Source organism: Halichoerus grypus, chromosome 9 (assembly GCF_964656455.1).
Source record: "Halichoerus grypus chromosome 9, mHalGry1.hap1.1, whole genome shotgun sequence".
Classification (NCBI taxonomy): domain Eukaryota; kingdom Metazoa; phylum Chordata; class Mammalia; order Carnivora; family Phocidae; genus Halichoerus; species Halichoerus grypus.
In genome coordinates, this window is record NC_135720.1 from 26,411,161 (window position 1) to 26,432,708 (window position 21,548).

General features: G+C 40.6%; 1 protein-coding gene across 1 annotated transcript in view; it reads right to left on the minus strand.

Moving 5' to 3' along the window:
- ARFGEF3 (ARFGEF family member 3) overlaps window positions 1-21,548 on the minus strand; it is a 171,886-nt gene that overhangs the window by 88,997 nt on the left and 61,341 nt on the right. Inside the window, exons 5-8 of the mRNA XM_036097868.2 lie at window positions 17,663-17,731; window positions 8,401-8,523; window positions 4,952-4,994; window positions 2,622-2,700 (exon numbers count right to left, since the gene is read on the minus strand). Coding sequence (XP_035953761.1) covers window positions 2,622-2,700; window positions 4,952-4,994; window positions 8,401-8,523; window positions 17,663-17,731 — 314 coding nt within the window. The remainder of the gene's footprint in view (window positions 1-2,621; window positions 2,701-4,951; window positions 4,995-8,400; window positions 8,524-17,662; window positions 17,732-21,548) is intronic.

Consider the following 21,548-nt stretch of genomic DNA (forward strand, 5'->3'; position numbering starts at 1 on the left):
TTCATAGACCTACAGATTTGTTCTGACTTATCTTGGTGGCTAGTTTTCAATTATTAATGGCATAACTACCTTGAGCTTTTCTAGTACTGAAAACCTTAGTTTTCTCTTAGCACACTATTCAGGGGGAAAAAAATGTGTAGTTTTTTTTTTTTTCCTTGCCTGCAAGGTAATGGACAAAGCCTTTATATTTTTAAAAAGTTTTGACGGTCTTTGTTTTATTCCCTGATGATGCTAAGACCTGAGGGGGTGGGGGATGGAGAAGAAGCCTCTTGGACAGCTGGTGACTGCCTAGGTGCTACCAGCGAGCTGGGGCGTCCCCCTTGGTGAACACAAACAACTTCACAGGATGTTAATATCAGGTGAGGACCCTCCACAACGGCGACAGAACAAGATGAAAGCCAATCTACAAACTGGCCTGAACAGAAGTTTAAGAAAGGAATCCTGTACAACTACAAAAATGACCAAGTATCATCCTCCCCTGTGAATGACTCCTGTTTCTTCTCCGATGACATCTCCTCATCTGTTCCTCCCATCACCTAAACAAAAACGGAAGACGTCCCATCCAGGGATGCCCCTGCTTTCGGACAGCACCCAATCTTTGAACAGACCTTCAGTTCCTTTCACCCGCTCCAAATCACCTAGCTCTGGTTCAAATCTATAACAATCCCTCCTAACATCCTTTGCCTGGATACCCTAGGCTCCCCAGAGCGTACAGACTCCCTCACTATTACAAGTTGATAAACCAAATTCTCTTAGCCTCAGGTAATCTTTGGCTATTGGGAATCAACTATCTTTTAAGTAAACTTTCTCATTTGATTCTTACAAAAACCCTAATATATTTTATATCACTAATATTATATTACATACAAACAATAATAAATAATATATTAATTATTTTATGGGATACATAAGCTTACAGTGGTTAGGAGCTCTGCCCAAAGTCAAGAGGAAGTAAGGGGCCGAACAGGGGTCTTACCCAGCTAGTGCAACAAAGATAATGCAGTTGAGCCAATAGTGATTAAACACCATATATGTTTATATCTTAGGAGAAAACAAGCCAATGAGAAACATCCCCCAGCTCTGATGTAACAGCTGGCTCTGCTAGAAGGGAGAGGAACGAGGCGGGGGTGGGGAGGAGTGAGCACTAGAAGAAATCTAAACCCTGGTCATGGATGGGTACAGTGAACATGTAACCTGTCCCAGGCAGGACACTGTTAAGAGTGAAGGAGGGTGATGACAGTCATACAGAACAGGCATAACCTGGAATGTCTGTCCCAAGGTAATCAGGTCACATGAAGACTCTCCAGATGGGGTCACCGTAGTTGGTGTTAGAGTCTTGAGGTTAGGATCACAGTCTGAGTCTCAGGCTTACGGCCCTAACTCTCCATGGTCAGGGGAGATGGGGACTTGAGCAGAGTACAGGAGAAGCCAACTAGACCCGGCATCTGCTTTTAGACATATCCCCTCTGAGGCAAAATAACGTTCTGCCTAGGGTCCTGGGGTGAGAGAAACTTGCAGTGGAAGAAACACTGTGGAAGAAGCGCTTTTCTTTTTCGCTTGTACTACCTATGGATTAAATGGGTCTCTTCATTGTTTAAGTGCCTAATGTGAAGGGAGCTTAATTTGGTCAAAATGTGCAGGTGATCTAGAGGAATGATGGATACACTGATATAGAAACCGTTGGGCAAAAACTCTGAAAAGTCATTCTAAGCTTAGCTTTCAAAAATCCTAAGTTTACTAAAAAAGAAACGAAAACAAAAACAAAAACCCTACAAGTTTCTGCAACTTTTCCAGCAAAGTGAAAGGCCTCACTAATGTTTCAACAAGACTATGTCTCCCAGCTTATTACTATATAGGAAATTCTATGAGTAAAGTTTTCTGAATTACCAAATATTCTAGTTACTAGCAAATGATAGTGTCTTTTGTAACTCAAAGGGCATTTCAGAATCTTATTGTGTTGTAGATTTTGCAATTAACTATATATGTAGCTCGTAAAGACTTTTCATCTCATCTTGGAAAGTCTAGTCCTTTTATGACATAGATGCATAAATTAATAAGTTAACTTACTGCATGGGGAATTGGAGCATTGGATATCATCTATATGATCTAATATCAAGGATTAAACTGGCATGCAAAAAAATGAGTATATAAAAGTCAGAGCAATGTGTTCTTTTCAAAAATATGCATGTGAACTCACAGGCTTGGGAAATGTTACAAGGAATATAGAAAGACCACAGAGCCCATCCTTGCCATTAACGGAGGTCAATGAGAAGACTCATTTAGAGTCACACAGCTGGGACGTGCCCAGGATACATCAACTAGCTTTGTCAACTACCTCTTACCCAACATTCTTCTCACTCAGCTCCATGCTAGAGGGATTAAGTCTTCTTTTAGGCTATTGTTTTCCCATGTCTCATGAGAAAATTATATCCTTCAGTCATGGTATTTGGTAATGTGGATTTGCCCAAAGTCATTGAATCGATTTCTCAGGAATGACAGGTGAATACCAATGGGGATAACCACTGTCCCTATAATCTACAATTGTAAGTGATGCTGTAGGCAAAAGTTATCTCAGAAATACACCATTGGTGAATAAGAACACCAATGTCGAAGGCACTTACTTGATGGCGGCTTGCAGCTTCTCACACAGAACAGTGAGCACAGAGACAAGGTCATCACAGAGGGACTCAACTGTCGACCCTTCAAACAGAAGAGGTTACAAGCATTAGACATTGGCAGAGGGCACTAGAAGCTTCCTCAACAGTCTTTCCCATCCTCTGCTTTTGATGTTTTCAGAACTGAAAAGAAGGTTTTCAGATGCTGAGCCTTCCTTAGGTCATTAAAATGATCATAGAAAACATAATTATTTGTTTCTGAAGTAAAACACTTCAAAAACACATTTCAGAAAGAAAATGATACATTGTTGACTATTATAAATAAAACTCATTCACACTTAACAAATGGAGACTTGATTAATTTAAGAAACAACACAACTGACAACAATTTTCTCAATATCTAGGCCGGTAGACTACAAATGTATCCCTTATTCTGACCTTTGGAATTTCTGGATCTCTTGAGCAGATTTGAGTTATATCAAAGAGATAAAACATGGCAGCGTGGACGAAAGATGGGCTTCTCAAACTACGGAAATAGGGAAAGAGGGCAAAATAACTTAGTCCCCACCTGTACTACTTTACCTATTTGCCCAGCATCCTCAGGGCACACAGTTGCTAACAGAGCAGGGACCAATGCCAGAAGAAAGAATTTTCCCTCCAAACATGTTCATGTCCAGAAGCTAGCAACAAAACTCCCACAGAAGCACTGAACGTATTGGAGAAAGGGTAAAATTTAGTTCAGGTACTGGTCCACAACTTGCTGACCGCGTGAGCTTGGGTAAGCTTCAGTTCTCCCTTTGGTGGAATGGGGACAAATAATCTCAATCTCACAGAATTGCTGGGCCCAGTGAAGTAAAAAGTGGAAGCATTTAAAACACCTTTAAAGATCTATACAACTGTGGCTGAGTATTTGATGAATGTAGACATAAAAAAAAAATGACCATGAGGTCAAGGTAGATGGAGAAAAAATGGCAAGAGTGAAAGACAGAAAATGACAGTAAAGTCAGAGGAGGGCGGGAAGGAGAAATGGCTAATCCTGAGAATTTATGACCTTCCATGCAGAAACAAACCTGAGAAATGACAAGGTACAATAAGACACCACTAAAAATAAATAAAACCCATTAAGTAGTCCTTAAACTCCGTTTTAGATAAATGTCAGTAAGCCCATCCAGTTTTTACTAATATTATATTTTTAAAGATAAACCTTTGGCCAAGAGGACTTGGACCTCCTCTTTGGTTTATAAAACCAAAGTGAAGGTTTTACGGAACCGTGGTGGCCCAAGAGAGGAAACGACAGGTGGAGTGCGACATTGGGAGCTTCCACAGGTGGCAAGGTGCTGAAGCCCATTCCGGTCTGCAGCCCAAGAGGGGAGCAAGAGGCAATTAAAACCATATGCTCCAGCAATGCCTTCAGAGATGACTTAATGCCTTTCTCATTTCTTTCCTTCACTCTGTGTCTCCTAATTGTGACTGGCTGTTTTTCTCTTCCCCTTTCATTCCCCTTTTCATCCTCTCTGTAACCACCTTCCCCCTCACCCCTGCCTTTTCTTATTATGAACATGCAAAAATATCAAAGAAAAGCAGATTTTCCAGTATTTTTTAAATTACTGAATAAAATCTGAGATAAAACCTATTTCCATTTTTTTTAATTAGATGGTTTGAATTTTTCATTTCTCTTTCAGAAAACAATACTACCAAACTGAAACACAAAACAAAAGACCGAAAAAAACAAAAACCAAACTGCTTGTCAGTTAGAGGTAGATCTTTGTTTTTCCTTTTCCTCTAGGTCAGAATGAAATTCCTTACCTTGATCTCATCTGCCACTTACACTGAGCTGTTTGTCCTACTGTCAGATTCCCTGTGAGATTCATTTTTTTCATATGAAACAAACTTACTTCGTAAGTACAAACTTACTTCGGTACAATAGCTCTACGCCGATCAGGTTTCCACAGCCCTCTAGCCAATTCTCATTTTAACAATTATAAACGTGACTTCATGGAGAATGAGACAAAACAAAAACAAAACAATGACAAAGAAAAAAAAAAACAACAAAAAAACCAAAGCCACAAAAAACCCCCAGGGTCCAACAGGAAGGTATATGAAGAGTGACTCTCCCAGGGTTGGGACAGAAACAGGCACAGGGGGCAGGGTGCAGGGCCAGAAGGAAGGTTAAGGAAAGGCTGACGAAGTACTGGCTGGTGAGGCAAAGCTAAGCAGAAGCTCCCGAGAGCTCCCTGAGACAGCCCCACTCACCTCTACATTCCCAGCGCCAAGCACACAGTGGGCATTCTTAGACTCGCTTTTTTAAACTGAACTAGAAAAATCAAATCCAATACCTGGATTCCTGAATTCCTGTGGGACATCCGGGTTTTCAATTATCTAGGAAGGGAGACACACACAGGACAATTAGGAGATTCAGGCACAAAAATTACTGACTCTTAGACAATGGAAAATTCTAGGGAACAAATGTCATTCTGAGTGCTCTGGGCTCAACTAACTTTCCTAAGTGCACCCTCCAGGTCTTGATAGCATTTCATTACTCATAGTATTTAGGAGAAGACTCTGATGTCTGGAGCTGAGCTCATCAGTTCCTAAAATAATTCATTCCAGACTCCACAATCTTCAACAAGCTTTAAGCCCTTTACGCACTATATGATTCCAGGCTGCTGAGCTAGGGCTTGGAGCTAGCCCTGTGTAAACAGCCAGAGAGTTGGCTCCAAGGTCACAGACTACACTTTGATTGGCACCTACTGAAGGACTCTTAGTAATAAGAAGGATCAGGTTCCTGAATTTAAAATACAGGTCTATAGAAAGGTTCTTCAGTCTCCCTACCTCAGCACTGGGAGAGAAGAGGGCATTTTCAGGCTGATCAACTGCCAGACATAAAAATCATCCCAGGGCACCGCTTTGTCTTTTAAACTTGTTATGGGCATATATTTTTACTATTCTTTGTTCATCAGTTTGCAAGCTCAGCTGCTTCCATAGCATTCATCATGAAAGGCTACGTCAATGTCTACAGCTCAGCAGTGGCTAAATACTGAGTGTAGAACAACATTTTCTGGAGGAAATACATTCGATTCATTTTTAAAGGACAGGAGAAACACTACCACATACTCCCTAAGTATTTACATGTGGCATTTTGCTTTTTGAAATTAGTAACTTATAATTTAACAAAGGCTTTCATCATCTAAATAATTCAACAATAAAGCTTGATAATAACTCTAAGATCCTGATGGTACAAAATCAAATTGCATAATCTGTCCTGGGAGTAGGGATGGACATGAGGTTGAAGATGCAGTTGACCCATGAACAATGCGGGGGTTGGGGGAACTGATCACACCGTAGAGTCAAAAATCTGTGTGTCATTTTGGATTCCCCTAAAACATGACTACTAAGAGCCTTGTGTTGAGTAGAAACCTTACCAATAACATAAACAAGTCAATTAACACATACTTTGTATGCTATATGTAATATAGTCTGTATTCTTCTAATTAAGATAGAAAAAAGAAAGTGTTAGTAAGAATATCATAAGAAAAAGTACAGTACTATATTTATGAAGAAAATCTGTATATTAGTGGACTTGCACAGTTCAAACCCATGTTGTTCAAGGATCAAATGTACATTTCATGCTAGATTTATTTTCTTTCCATTGTATTTAAATCTTCCTAATTCTGAGGTGGCCCAGGATTCCTTCCTGTGACGGGTCGTGCTACACACTACACATCTTCCCGAGGTAAGGCTAGGTATGCCATGGGAGAAGACATGTCTCCTTTGAATGAACCTCGCCACTCCTATAGACCACTTCCCTTTATTAGCTTTTTAAAAATCACCATTCTTAGCTGACAAAACTTAGGTCTCCCTCTAGTAGATATCCCATGTGCTTCAAATATTAGCATCCTGAGAATTACTTTTCTGGGACATGGAAACATCTCTGGGGACTGCATGAGTAATAGAAAGGAAATGACAGGAAACACTAATTTTCCACCTAATTTGGGATCTTGCCTCAGGTTGGGTAAGTCCAGATGGTCAGTGATGAGCAGGACCAAAGGGCTGATTAGACATATAATACCACAAGCAGAGGCAGATAACCCTCTAAGTTTTGGGTTTTTTGTTTTTTTTTTTAAGATTTTATTTTTAAGCAATCTCTACACACAACATGGGGCTCAAACTCATAACCCTGTGATCAAGAGTCACACACTCTGGGTTTTATCCAGACCTCTATAGTCTACCTGTCACCCTTCTTACAGAAGAGCAACGTGAACTAAAAGGCTGAGTCATTTTACTTGAAACCTAATATTCTCCTCCTTAAAATTTAAAAATAAGATTAAGTGAAGGGATACAACTGAAATCAATTTGAAACTACAAAGTTTCATTTAAATGTTTCATCTTAAAACATTAAGACACCATTAGTATTAAATTATTTCATCACGTTGCCATTTAGCAAGGATGAACTATGAGTGTATGATTAATGTAAGATTTTCTACGTCTCAGGTTTACTTCTATTAAAATGTGTTTTTAACACTTTTTCTTAAGTGTTTTTTCCTTAGCATGTTTTCTATTTATAATATGAATTTCTTTTTAACTACTAGTCCCATGCTATCAGATGCAAAATCCTAGTTTAAATGAAGTAGTTTTTAACAAAGGGTAACCTAAGGTAATAGTATCTTGAGATAAAACAATTTTTTAATAGAAACTTGGGCTGTGGACATAGCAAACATAAAAAAAAAAGATCAGTATTTGCTTTTTCAGACTAGTATTGCTTTCTCAGACCTGGCTGCCATGGCAGCAGTTAGGAGCCAAGGGGCTTAGTTCTGGCTCTTTCACTGATAAGCTCATTCATTCTAAAATGAATTTAATTTCACCTCTCTGGGCTTCATCTTCCTCATCTGTAAAATGAGGGATAAAAGAATTTGACTAGACAAACCCTAAGGTTCCACTCAACTCTAAAAATTAGAAAATAATTGAAGGTAAAAATTAGAAATGATTTAAGTTAAACATGAGATCTTCATTTCTGTAAAGTTAATTTCTGAGATATTTCAGACTGCCACTGAGATTTCCTATTCTAGAGACTAAAGTGTTCATTTCAGAATACTTCTTGCAGATTTTTAAAGAATTTTAATCTGAATTATTCAGAAGCAGATAAAAAAAACCCCACATACTTATTTTAAAGAAGAATCATTCTTCATTAACATTCCCCAAGGATAAAATATATGAGAAGCCAATTACATTTACATTTTTCCCGGGAACGCTCAATTTTAGACAATCTGTTCAAGTTTAGATCAATAAGCTCCAACGGGCTTTGGTGACAGAGAGAAGGCAAATTGAGCTTTACCCTGATGGCCCCAGCAGGTGAAGGAAGATCTCCTGGAACAATATTTTAGTTAACAAAGAGAAACCGACACCAAACCTCAAAGCAGGTAATTAATTGCTATTAATTTTTCCTAATTTTGAACTTACTTCTGGTATCTGTTAGCAAATTAATACAATGTTTTTATAAAAAAGTTTTCAATCTGAGTTTAAAAAATGATTAAAAAAACAGAAGTTAATTATAAAATAATGACTAAAAAATGATAGGAACCATAAGGAAAAACAACTCTCAAGACTTTAAACAGGCAAAAATATAAAGAGCTTAATTTATATAAATAAACGTTCTTCTAAACCAAGCAAGCCCCTCCTACTGTTTCAGGAGGAAGCCTCCCTGGCAGCAGGTGGGGGACGGAGCATCTACGATGTGGGACACACAGCATGCAGTTAGTTACACAGGGACGCCGGCAGGCCCGCTCACCGTGTTTTCCTGCCTTTGTCGTAACTGTAAAGTCAAGTCACTCAGCATTTGACTGAGAGTTGCCCGCACAGCAGTGTTTATACTACGCTGGTGACAGCTACATATGTATGTCTCAATGCACACCTGGTGAAGAGATAAGATAGCAACATATACGCTCTGTAGATATCAGTTCATTACCAACATGCTTTGGAATTAACCAGAGAGGATATTAAATCCCTCTTGAATAGAAAGTCAGCCTGATTTAGGACTAATTATCGATGAGCACTATAAATATTTAAAATCCCTGAAAATTTGTTTTTAAGCCTATAGGCAAGTAACATTTTCCTAAAGATTATCACTCTCAGAACTTACTATTCTGAGCATCATAGGAGAATGCAAATTAGTGATTTTTTAGATATGCCAAATAATCCTACTGAGCGCAAACTCAGATGGTTGGAAATTAGTCAGGAAAGGCTCCTTCCATGGCCAGCCAGGAACAGAATTTACTCACTCCTGAGTTATGAAGTATGGGGAAAGGGCTAGTGAATCCCTTTCCCCTGCACTATAAACAAGTTTGATCTTGGATTAACTCCCTAGCTGTGTTCTTCTGGACACCCGATAAAGGTGGACCATTGGCTGGGTTACTAAGCAGCATGGCTTAGGGTGAAAGTGTCTCTCAATTACTAAGCTGCATCTGAATTGGGAAAACTGTGGATGGACTTTAAAAACTTGGTGAGAAGGCACAGGTTTGGGTTCCCTGGGTGAATCTTGTCGTTGCTCACGTCCTCTGAGGGATGTCGGCCAGCTCTGCTCTTGGAGTTGGTATGGAATTCGGGTTCCTCCATGGTGGAAACATGGGGGCTCCTAAGCCAAGATGACTGCACCCACCAAGGTGGCTCCCATCTTCTTGCTCCGAGGCTGACATTTGAGAGCCACAGACTAGCCGCTGGACTGCTGCAAGGACTCCTTCCTGGGAGAGAGAAATGCCTGCCAGGGCCCTGCTTCTCTTCCCTGGTATGTATCTATGAAGCAAATAATAATGCCAATTGTGGCCTATTTGGGTCTTGCAAATCTGAATGTCTGCTTGGACCTGGGAAGACCCCCTGAGGGCTGCAAGCATGAAGAAATCCCAATTTGGGAAAAAAAAATCCCTTATTGGATGATGATGATGTTTAATGTTATGACTTTTCAGATTTTATTGCCTCTAAGTCTTCTGGAAGCTATAGGGATGGGCATAACAATAAATGTGCACTTTAAATATACCTGCTATCTTCTGTCCATCAGTTAGGTCATCCTTTCCTGTTTACTAAGTATATTTAGACCCACAAAAAGAAAGAGATTTAATGTACCAAAATTATTTTTCTAGGAATAACTCTGAGATTATCTACAACAAAAACAAAGTGTTCTCACCTCAATGACAAACTTAATTTGATGGATGAGAAGTCACATGGAAGAGATACTAAGTGTTAACCTTTGTGGCCACTACTGCTTATGCTGGAACTTTCTGTCAGGCCTCACTGTCATAACCTTTTTGGTAAAATAATGATGTAAAAGTGAATATTTCCCAACAGTTAAATTTATCTATTGAATGCTTAATAGTCCAAGTGAGCATTTAAAACTCACACATTTAATTGGAAGTTGGCTTAGATTAATTCATTTTTAGCTAAAAAAGAGAAGTAATTTCCAAAATAATTTATTTTTCAAATTACCATTGAAGGGCACGTCAGTTTTAAATTCATTTTCTCCAGTGATCATGGATTATAATGTAAGTGAAGGCACAAACTACACATATGTAGAAAAAAGGTGTCTTAATCCCTGAAGGCATTTACTTGGCACGTCGTGAAATGATGCACAAACCCGGGAAATACACCCAAATGAGTGCGGTGCTTCCCTTTGATGCAACAAATTCTCAATAGTGTCATTAGGCACAGCAGGACTACTCGTGCCTCAAAATTTAACAGTTTTCTTTAAAGCCTGCATTCTCCCCAGAAATCTTTATAGCTGTCGATCTTTAAGATCTCTGAGCTCTGACATAAATTGAGGGGGGATCTTGAAGCTGCAGAAGCATTAAAGATGAGAGTAGCTATTTCGAGAGTTGAACTCATAATCTAAGCATGATTCTTTTAAATTTGGACAGCAATATCAGCTCTACAACCTCCCTTCAAAACTTTTATCGGTCACTTTAGACCCATGAAAGAAAGCACAGCTGAGGAACTGGAGTTTATGTAATGCATACGGTACAGTAACCGGGCAAGAACTTCCTAAATACCAAATGCATTTCTTTGAGTTTTAATGTCACTACCACTTCTAGTGGCTAGTTGCTAATCCCAGGGGTACAATACTGGGAATGACTCATTGCATGTTTACGCTGCTTTAAAAAAAAAAAAAAAAAGGTATTGATCTGGGGCGCCTGGGTGACTCAGTCGGTTAAACATCGACTGTTGATCTCAGCTCAGGTCTTGATCTCAGGGTTGTGAGTTCAAGCCCCGCATTGGGCTCTGTGCTGGGTGTGGAGGCTACTTAAATAAATTAAAAAAAAAAAAAAAGGGTTAATCTAAGAAGCTCATCCTGCTAAAGTTGGATGTGTAAAGTACTTACTATGATAAAAGGGTATCCTTTTAAATATAAAAATGACCATGTACCTGATAATATCACTATCTTTAAGTCCACAGAAAGAAATGCTCTATCAGCTATCTTGACATCTTCTAAAAAGAAAAAAAAGGTTCTCATACTTTCTATAATCACAATAAACTGGTAAACCAGGAAGGGTCCTAGAATGAGGGTTTTCATGATAAACCTGATCACTATATTCAAAGCCAATGCTTTTTCACTTTGTAAATGTTTTTCTGCCTCTACCTTGGAGTAGTGCTAAAATGAGCGCACTGAATCAGAGAAGTTGAGAGAATAGCAAGTCCAAAGGCAGGCTGAGTTTCTGGGAGAAGGCTCATCAATTTCCAGTATTTCTGGTGGCACTTCTACCTCCCCGTGCCCTTTGCTTTCGTAGTGCAGAGTTGACACTTAAGAGCCCCAGTCCTGTTTCTCTGCCAGAGGCTCAAAGGGCCAAGTCAAATACCTTGTGAAAAGCCACAGGACCCTGGTGGCCAGGGAGCGCACGAAGACACAGGGCAGTGAGGAGTTTCGTAATGGACCTTTTAACCATTTCATGCATTTGTGGACGTCCAGCTTTATGGCATGCGACACACAGCTGAGGGCAAAACCACAGAGTTAATAAGGCAAAACAAATGCCGAAAGAAGAAGGAAAAAGAACAAGAAAACACAAGTCTGCAAGCCATACACAGGCAACAAAAGTAAGCAGTATCTTCAAGGAAGAAGACTGATAAATAACAGTACGAGGTTAAACCCAGGGCAGAATCATTGTTATTTCATATGAAGCAGCATAATAGGATGTAGTCGATATTCAACATTGGCCAAAGTGGTAACAAATTTTAAAGTAGCCGCCACAAGAGAAATCTGTTTAGCTTTGCAAAATACATATGACCTTCACTTTGTTGAACTGTGCATTTGCCTTCTCTTTCCTATCTGAACGGGGATCCTGGCAAATCTTTGTTAAAACCGTGCATGATACTGAGTAACAAGTTCCATAAACAGAAGAGCTAGTATGTTTTCAATGGGAAAATTTTTATGGAGATGAAAAATAATTTCTGGTGATAAAACATAGAAAGATCAAAGATTAAGCTACAAGAAAGCAGAAGAAATGTCTTTTTATATAGGGAAGATTATGAAAGCTTGCTGCTCACATTAGAACCATAGACAATTTTCGTTATTACTACAAGTCTAAACTCTACATTGAATCACGATGACAACTCGGTGGCCAGGCCGTTTCCAGGTGAACAGCTGTAACAGGTGGGTATGTGACAGAAGGCACCTCATGCTGATGCACATGGGTGTGTGCGCACACCCCTCCCCCCCCCACACACAGAGTGAACTGAAGTTATTTTATTATTCCTAAGAAATATGTGTGTAAGTAAGTTGGACCACAATGCTGGGTGGGGAAATTTGCTGGTTTTCCTTTTGGAAAAATTTTAAAGTGCCCAAGCATACATGGACACCTCTGATTGTGACTTCCCCCTTCCTCCTCCATATTCTTCTTGGCTTAAGCTGGCATATTAAAATGGTTTAAGACACCTCAACCCTTTAATTCCTGCACCTTGGTCTACAGAAGGTCTATTGAACTCTAGCCTCTGCCCTATGAATTACCTCAAAATGAAGTAGAGAGGATCTCTGCACTGTTCTGTGTGTCTTCTAACTCCATATAAGTTCTTTTAAGAGCTGTGTAAGTCAGACATTACAGGGAAGTGTGGAAAGTCTTTGCAAAAGGACTCGTTTGCTCAAAGCCTGTCCAGCAGCAAACAACCGAAGAACAGACACTTCAGAGGAGTCAAATCAGAGTCAGTAAAGAAACAGGCCCAGAAGGAAGAAAAGAAATGGTTTCCAGAAGGGAAAGTGGAGACGTTCCTTAGAACGGGATTTCCTTACTTCAGTGGCCTCAGCCAATTTGAGATAACAGTCTGGGCTGGGCTCCCTTGACCAGTTTTCTTGCCAGGAGGTGGGGTTACTCCTCCCATTTTTAGAGAGAACATAACAAACAAGATGCTTCCAAGAAAAACTGACTGGGTCACCTGTGTACTTTTTTTCGGGATTTTATCTGCAGACTAATCTGCTCCTTAACTGTAGAATATTTTATTTGCTGTATGTCTCAGGAATAATGCTACTACATTAAACTAAAAAAAAAGTATCATTGAACATTCAGGAGGTAGAAGTCAGCCCAATTAAAAAAAAAATACTTTAGTGACAACTAGAATCATTGAATTGGTAGCAGGTCTTCAGCCGTAATGGTTTTAAACTCCCCGGGGTAACAAGTGACACTAAACAAAACTATAAACACATAAACATCAGATCGTCTGATGCTAGCATAATGCTCAGAAAAGATAAACTGAGTATCAATACATGAAGATACCCAAGAAAGTGGCACCTGCCTGACAGTCACTTGAATCTATGGTCACAAAAAAGTAAAATTTATCAATACTTCTGCTTCACATGTGAAAACACCATACAGCCATTTTTTAACTAAGCACCATGGTAAAGATCCAAGGTGGATGAGACTCCTAAGAATTTCAGCTGGTTGCCAATATTATTATGGCAAGATCCTACTAACATTTTCTAAGACTGATAGGAGTGAGGAAGCAATATACCATGGTGGTTAACAGTCCATATTTGAAATATAAAAAGTCTGAATTTGAATGTCTCACAGTAGAAACTTGGACAAGCAAATTACCCTCATTTTTCTTGGGATTCTTTATCTGTCTTGGTTGGGGTAAAGATGAGAGGAGAATGTACAAAAAACACAACTTATTGACATACCCTAGGGACTCAAAGGCTAGTAACTACCATTATTAGCTGGTTACTATTATTAACCAGTGTTTTGCAATTGAGGGATGGATGGATAGATGGAGTGAAAGAGGGAGGACCCTGAAACTAAAAATCTTAAAGAAAAAGAATGGTCTTTGAGACAGACTTTGCTTGGAACTTGACAAGGATCAAAGACTCGAAGTTTCCTATGAGTCAATTAGATCAAACCAGCAAATATATATTTATAAACAAGGCTTTCTCACTTCGAAAAATCCCACAGAGGAGCCTTGAGCAGCCATGAGAATACACCCGGAATCTTTCCAATGGAACATTAACCATTTTCAAATTCACTCCACAGAGCTTCTGGCTATGGCTTCTCTTCTTCCTTTACCCAAAGACTTTGGCAATTTTTACTCCCACAGCTTTTTCCAATATTAAGGTAACTACCCTTGGAAAACTCAACAGCAGGTCTGCTAATTTGGGCATCATACTAAGAGAAATCTTGTCTAGCTTTCAACCAATCGAGAAAGATTATGTATCCATAGGGAGTTTTTATTTCTGATTATTCATGAAATTGAACAGAAAACACATATTGCATATTTCATAATTACCCACTTCCAAATTTGATGATATGTCTTATTCCTCCTGTATCATGAAAAACTGTGATCTGAAAAACTTTCATTATTACAGTTTACTTAAGCAAGTTAAAGTTAGACATACAAATGAAGGCTTTATTTACCTTTTGAGTGCTTAATGATCCTTTAATAGTTTCAACAGTGCCTTGGGGAAATGGCCTCATTTTTCATAGTTAAGTACACATCCCCATTTCCTGATCAACAGGTTTCAGGGTAAACACTGTTCTTGAGTAATAGTCACTGTGCATCAGCGTAAAAAAGAAGAGAATGTCTGGATTCTTTCTCAATATTTCCACAGGAGTTTCAAATGGCTGATTTTAAGGTGTTTTTATAAATTGTTTCCCAAGCTATAGCAAAGTGACAACAGAACATTCTTTTTTCATTAAGTTAAAGACTTATTTTTATGAAAAGTTCAGATACAACTAAGAAGGCTCCCAGGAGCTAAGTGGTGGTTTTAGGCTGAGAGGTCCTGCTTTCAAAACCGAGATGTAGACCTTCAAAGGCTAAATGAGCAGGAGAGAAGCACTTGAGAACCTGCAAAATTACTGCGCTTAAGTCTACGGAACGCTATTATTTTTTGTGGCAGTGTAACTTTCTTACATAGTTAATTCTTTTTGTTGATGCAAAATCACTTCTTAAGTGATTTCTATGGTGAGAACTGAAAGGCTCTGAGCTGTTTTGCAAATTTGAGGAACTAGGCCCAGTGAGAAAAACGTTTATTCCTCTCTTGTGGAGCTAATGTAAATAATGATTTCAGATGGTTCTACTACTATTCTTTCTTAAATTATCTATATATGATTCATCTAATAATCTAGTATTTGTAACTACGGATCCATATGCTTATAGTTATAAATTGTTGCTATGCTTTTCATATAAATAGATCTGCTCATTCTGTGCCAGATTACATAATGGTGACCCTTTCAGGGTTCTGGCCAGATCGGCACTGTCCAGCGCAATGTGGACATCATCATCAACCTACAGCTCCTAATGGCAGTGGCATGAACTTACTGTGAGGATGGGTCTACACTAACAGCTTCTTCCATGGATTCTATCTCCCTTGTCCAAATGGCACAAGCACACTGCTCACACTGCTTTCACAGAGAACAAACGCAGGCCCAGGGAGGTAGCCACGGCAACACCGCAGGCGGGTGGGAGGTGGTAGAGCTGGGATTTACATCCAAACAGTGCTCCCCCAGAGCCCGGAGCTCCGGAGCTCCGAGCCCTTCTTGCCGCTAAACTCTATATTGCTTTGGGGCTGAGATTTTTTTTTTTTCTCCAAAAAACGAAAAAAAAGCTTTGTTTTTCCTTTATAGGTTTTGGTAGAGACCACTGTGTTTTGATATTTTATTCTATCTGGAAAGGCCTGCTGAGTCTCTACTCTGGTTTCTAGCTACCCTCCGTAAACAGCCTGAACTTGGGCAGGTCAGGGTAGTGTGTCCACTGCTCAGGAATGACATCTTGATCAGATTCTCATTCAAAAACTGGTTCCTGGGAGGATGGTAAAGGCAACCTTGTCCTCTTCCTCCGGAAAGCAGCTTGGGAACTCCTGGTAGCTCTCCTCCCCTCTTGAAGGTCCTGAAACAACCTGTGCCCGCCCACCCCCCAAGCTCCATCAGCAGTGGAGGTGTGGGGCTGGCTAGGCAGGAACAGCTGCACTTCCCTTCTTGCCCTTCACATGGCAAAGGGCTAACAGGCTACGTAGATGCCAACCTGTTTTCTTGCTCTAATCAGAAACCACATTTGTCATTTTAAAAGCGAACTGACATGGGGTACCTAAAATAGTCCAATGCATCCAGAGAGTAGGCTGGTAATCACCAGGGGCTGAGGGGAGGGCGGAGTAGGGAGTCACTCTTCAGTGGGTCTAAAGTTTCAGTTACACGAAATGAATAAGTTCTAGACACCTGCTGAGCAACATGGTGCCTGTGGGTAACGTTACTGCACTGTACACTTAGAAATGTGTTAAGGTAGATTTCAGGTTAAGTGTTCTCACCACACACACAACAAAAAAGGGAACCTGCGAATAATAAGAACACACATAGGTGTCCCTTAAAAATCAATTGAAAAAAATTACTGATAGCTATCCTACTTCTTTACTTATATGGAGTAAAACATATAAATAGGTTAAAGAAAAGTGTTCTTTCTACCTATATAAATACACATTTGGGAATTTATATTGTAGTTAGAGGTCAGCTAAATGATTTTCTCTTAATCTTCACTCTTCAATGCCACACAATACCATAGAAGGCACATGTAGAGGCCAATATAAATACTACTCATGATAAGGTTAACTATGTGAGTTGATGGATATTTTAGTTTCATTGTGGTAGTTATTTCACAATGTGTATGTATATCAAAATATCGAGTTGTAGACTTAAAATATATAGAATTTTTGTTTGTCTATTATATCTCAACAATGAGAAAAAGAAAAAAAAAGAAAATATGTGCAAGATGCTAAGTATCTACCTGGTATACTCAAGAAATGATCATTACTGTAAAAAATAATACCCATGAGTGCTGACGGTTAAGCTTTCTTTTTCTTCCTAATTTCGGAATTTAGAATATCATTGCCTCTTCGAGGTCTGCACATGTACTCCTGTCAAAACACATGAATTCTGAAGATACTCTTTTCAAGAAGTGGAAGGAAAATTATTCTAAGCGTATTAAAGTATAGCTTTGGAATGCTAATGTTTCCAAAAGCCGGAGGCATCTGCCAGGCATTGGAGAAGCCAAGAATTCTGTTGGACACACTCTTGGGAGTGCTGGAAGGTGCACAGTTCCCTAGCCTGCAACACAGATGGGAAAGAGAAGGCTTTCCAATGATAGTTACAAAATGTGTTCATCGGGCTTTAGGAGACAGGCCTGGAATTTCATCAGTAAATGTCTCTCTCACTCTCATACCTGGTTTCTTAAAAACCATTTTTTAAAATCAAATGTTTTTCAATTATTCTTAATAAAAATAGACTCAGAAAGCGAAACGAGGCACAGCACCCAGGTGTAGTAGCATTGGGAGAACCAGTACTGTTATTTCCATTTTAAAACCTCAAATGAAGCAAACCAAAGCATGCAGAGCATTATGACCAAGGATGGCGGAGCCCACAGCCTGCTTCCTACAGATCAATTCCTTAGTGGAAACTCCCCAAGGTAATGATCAGAGAAGGGCTCACCTCACTGCTGGGCCTCAGCTCCCCCTGGGACTTCTCCCAGCCTGTGGGGAGGCAGCTGTGAGCAGGCAGGAAAGGAGCAGAGCACGTGCATGCTGGGGAGGACTGGGCACTCACCTCTGCAATCTTCAGCACAGCGCTCCCGTTCAGGTCAAATGTCGGGGTGTAGGTGATGCAGAGTAAAACCTTTAGCAACCAGGAGGTGAGGGAGGAAGGGAGAAAGGGTTAAAAATTTAGAAATAAATAGAAATACGGTTTCACATATCATTTGAGTAGCCCTGTTTTTATGACTCCTTTGCTCTTTGCTTTATTTTTTTAAAGATTTTATTTATTCATTTGACAGAGAGAGAAAGAGAAAGAGAAAGCACAAGCAGGAGGAGTGGCAGGCAGAGGGAAAGGGAGAAGCACACTCCCCGCTGAGCAGGGAGCCTGATGCGGTGCTCGATCCCAGGACCCTGAGATCATGACCTGAGCCAAAGGCAGATGCTTAACCGACTGAGCCACACAGGCGACCCTGCTCTTTGCTTTATCTAATGTTTCTTCTCATGCTACTCACTGCTCTCTAATGAGCGGCCACACATTGCCCAATAAAACAGAGGCTAATACTGTAATAACTAAGGGAGCTACCCTCTCCCTCCAGGGAAGGGCCACTGCAAGACTGGGTCCAGAAAGAGCATTCCTCAGCAACTCTAGGAGGTCCATCCAGTAATAACAGGCTCAGTGTTACACATGGTGTGTGAATTATCTAGGTTGATACTTCTAATAAATGTGGTATTATTGTCCTTATTTCCCTGATAAAGAAACTGATGCTCAGAAAGATTAAAAAGCCACTAAGACCACACAAGTAACAAGCTGTACAGCTGAGATTTGAACCCAAGTAATCTGACTCCATGCCCTGAACCACCGTGCGATCTGTCCCATCCTCTTCCTAGACCCAGGCGTCATTGTACTTTCTGCTCCTGTCCCCTTCCCAGATCCCCATGGGATTAGAAAGTCTTTAATAGGCACTTTCCCCTTCCCTCCTATAACATCCCCCCAGATGCTGCCCAGCATTTACTTATTTATTCGTCTCAGGTGACCCTTATTCTACTAGATAATGAGTTGGTGACATTTGCAAGATCTTTAACGACCACTAAAAATTTCACTTTGTACTTGCAGAGCTATTACAGAACAGACTAACAAAAGCCTGTGGCATTTTAAAAATTGTTTCTAATTTTGTAGATAAGAGGCGACACTCTCCCTGTCCCGTGCTTTGACTTCTGGCCGTGTGACTTTTCTCCCTGCTAGTCCAAGATAGAACAATGCTGGTGTCTGCTCCTTGATCTCAAACCCAACACCTGTGTCCCACCAGCAGCTTGGCCTGTCAGTGGGGGTTGCCTGCGGATGCTTCTCATCTGGTTCTGCCCAATTCATGAAAGAACGTTGAAGCCTCGCAAATGTACCTAATTCAGGATATGCACCTAATCAGCAGAGCAAAAAGTGCAATTGCCAGATGGGCCGAGGAATCTGTCCTAAGCCCTCAATCTTAGTTACTGGCCAGGCCACCCTAGGAACAGCTGCTCCTTCAGGGACAGCAAATATGCATGTGATTAGAGAAGGAAAAGGGGATTTGGGCCAATTTTAGTCACGAGCTTAGATAAGTTCATTGTGGGTCTGTTCCTCAGTCTTTTGATCCTTAAGGTGCCTGACACCCAAGAGTCAACTCCAGATAAAGATTGTCCCATGCCAAGCAGCCTCACAGAGAGATTGTGGAAAGAGCTGCCCTATGTCCTCATGTTTAATGACTATCTTTGGGGGTTGGGGCTTGGCGGACAAGAAGTGATGAAAGTTGAGGAGAGACAGCAGTGTCACCAGGACCTAACTGGACTTGGGGGGAGGCCATGTCTTCTAATGCCCCTGTACTTGGTCATTTGTTCCTCATGTGGCTCAATTGATTGGCTTCTTTTAGGTCTTAAATGTAACCCTCTCAGAGAGGCACATGGCCTCCTCTGACAACAACCCTCTCTGAATGGCTTGTCACATCCCTTTGTTTCATGACTTCAGAGCATGTGCCAGTCTCATAAACAATGAACTTATTTACTTATTTATAATCTTCCTGTTAGACTATAACATTCATTAGACACCCGAAAGACCCCCAAGGCTTTCTCATATGGTGCTTTCTTACTTTGAGTTTTTGCTACCTCACACAGCTACCCTTTCTTGAATTTTTTTCCCCCACCATGATTTCTGGCTGGTGGGTGGGAGGTTATGAGAGACTGGTGGAGATGGTGGTCTGCAGAGATGGAAGACGGCTTGTCCATCTGGGCTCCTGGGTTTTTAAGTATTTACAATAAAGACTGACAACTGGCAATACTTTACAATATGAAAATAATGGCAAATATCTGTCTAAACTGGTTAATTATTAATGTTACTTATAAGACTGGTGGTCGGCTTTCTGCCTTCCATTACTCCATACGTTCATATAAGGTGCACAAGAGTGGATCTGGAAAGATGCTTCCAAAAACCAAACCAGTTTTCTGTGAGCAAGAGATGCTTTCGGGCAGAAAGGGCTGGGGCAGTGGGACCAATACCAATGGGGACGTCTTCATGAAGGGCATTGAGTTGGTGGTAGTTGGTAATCAAGGTTCTCTGGGGAACAGAGGATCGACTCCCTCTGCCACAGGGAAGCCAGTGAATACAGAATGAGGCCTCCCAGCAACAGTCTGAAGGAAGCTGAGGATCTCTGCACTCAGACAATTCTGATAGAGTTCAAAAGACCTTTGACAAAAGACTCTCCACACCTAATGTCTGGCCACCAATATCCAAAGACTCACTGAGCTATTTGCAAAAACTAAGAACAACAAAAAATAATGAAGGGGAAGCTAGCTCCTTAAGCTGAGGTAGAGTTTCTTGTGTTGGAAACACAGCAGGTTTTAAATATAGTGAGGACAGTGCTCATGGGCCCCTATGACTCACACGGTCTCTATAAAGAGCACAGTGTCCAGCAAGGATGATTCAGTAGACAGAAATGACTTACCGAAAACAAGCAGTTGAGAAATGGTTGATGTGCCCAATGCCTAGCAAGCATTAATTCACTGGATTAAAACAAAGATTGGGTGTAGGAAATTTATCTGACTTCCATTGCATCATGAGAGGGCAGAAAGTTCAGGTTCATATTCTGAGCACATTGACCTCAAGGAAAACAGGAGCAACTAAACCCTGAGGGCGACTCCATTAAAAATAGATCCCTCACAGAGTCATTAAAGCTTACTGACTACATCATCACTGAACAGCAGAAACTTGAGTGATCTGCAGCATTTCGCAATCCAGCTTGCTGGACCGGCCTCCATCAATGAGCTACGAAGATAGGGAAAACAGGCACAAAGTCTTCCATGAAATGGGAAAAATCATTCCAAAGACTAAGAAAAATCCCAATCATTAAAAAAAACAATCAAATAGGTACTGTTACAAGAAGCAACCCCTCAATTTAAAATATGTATGGAAACTTTGGGGCACCTGGGTGGCTCAGTTGGTTAAGCGTCTGACTTCGACTCAGGTCATATTCTCAGGGTCCTGGGATCAAGCCCATGTTGGGCTCTGCCCTCAGTGGGGAATCTGTTTCTCCCTCCCTCTCTACCCCACCCCCAACTTGCGTGCCACTCTCTCTGAAATAAATAAATAAAATCCCTAAAAAGTAAAATAAAATAGGTATAGAAACCTTGGATAAAAAAAAGATGGTACCAGAAAGGAGAAAGTGAAGCTGATTTACTGTAAGAACTGGGCACAAGTGATAAGAGTCTGGAAAACATGGTCACATCAGGAACAGAGGGGGACAGATGTGGACAGATAATGATGAGGAGCATAAGGTCACAGGTGTGCTCTTCTGGATTGGCCCTCTCCCAAGAGCTTCTCATGGCCGTGACTGGGGTTTCTCCATCAGGCAGACCCGGCCCTGGGACCATATCATGACAGAGCAGGTGCTGTGATGTCAGAGCTAAAACCCTACTGTTTCAGTCACATGACC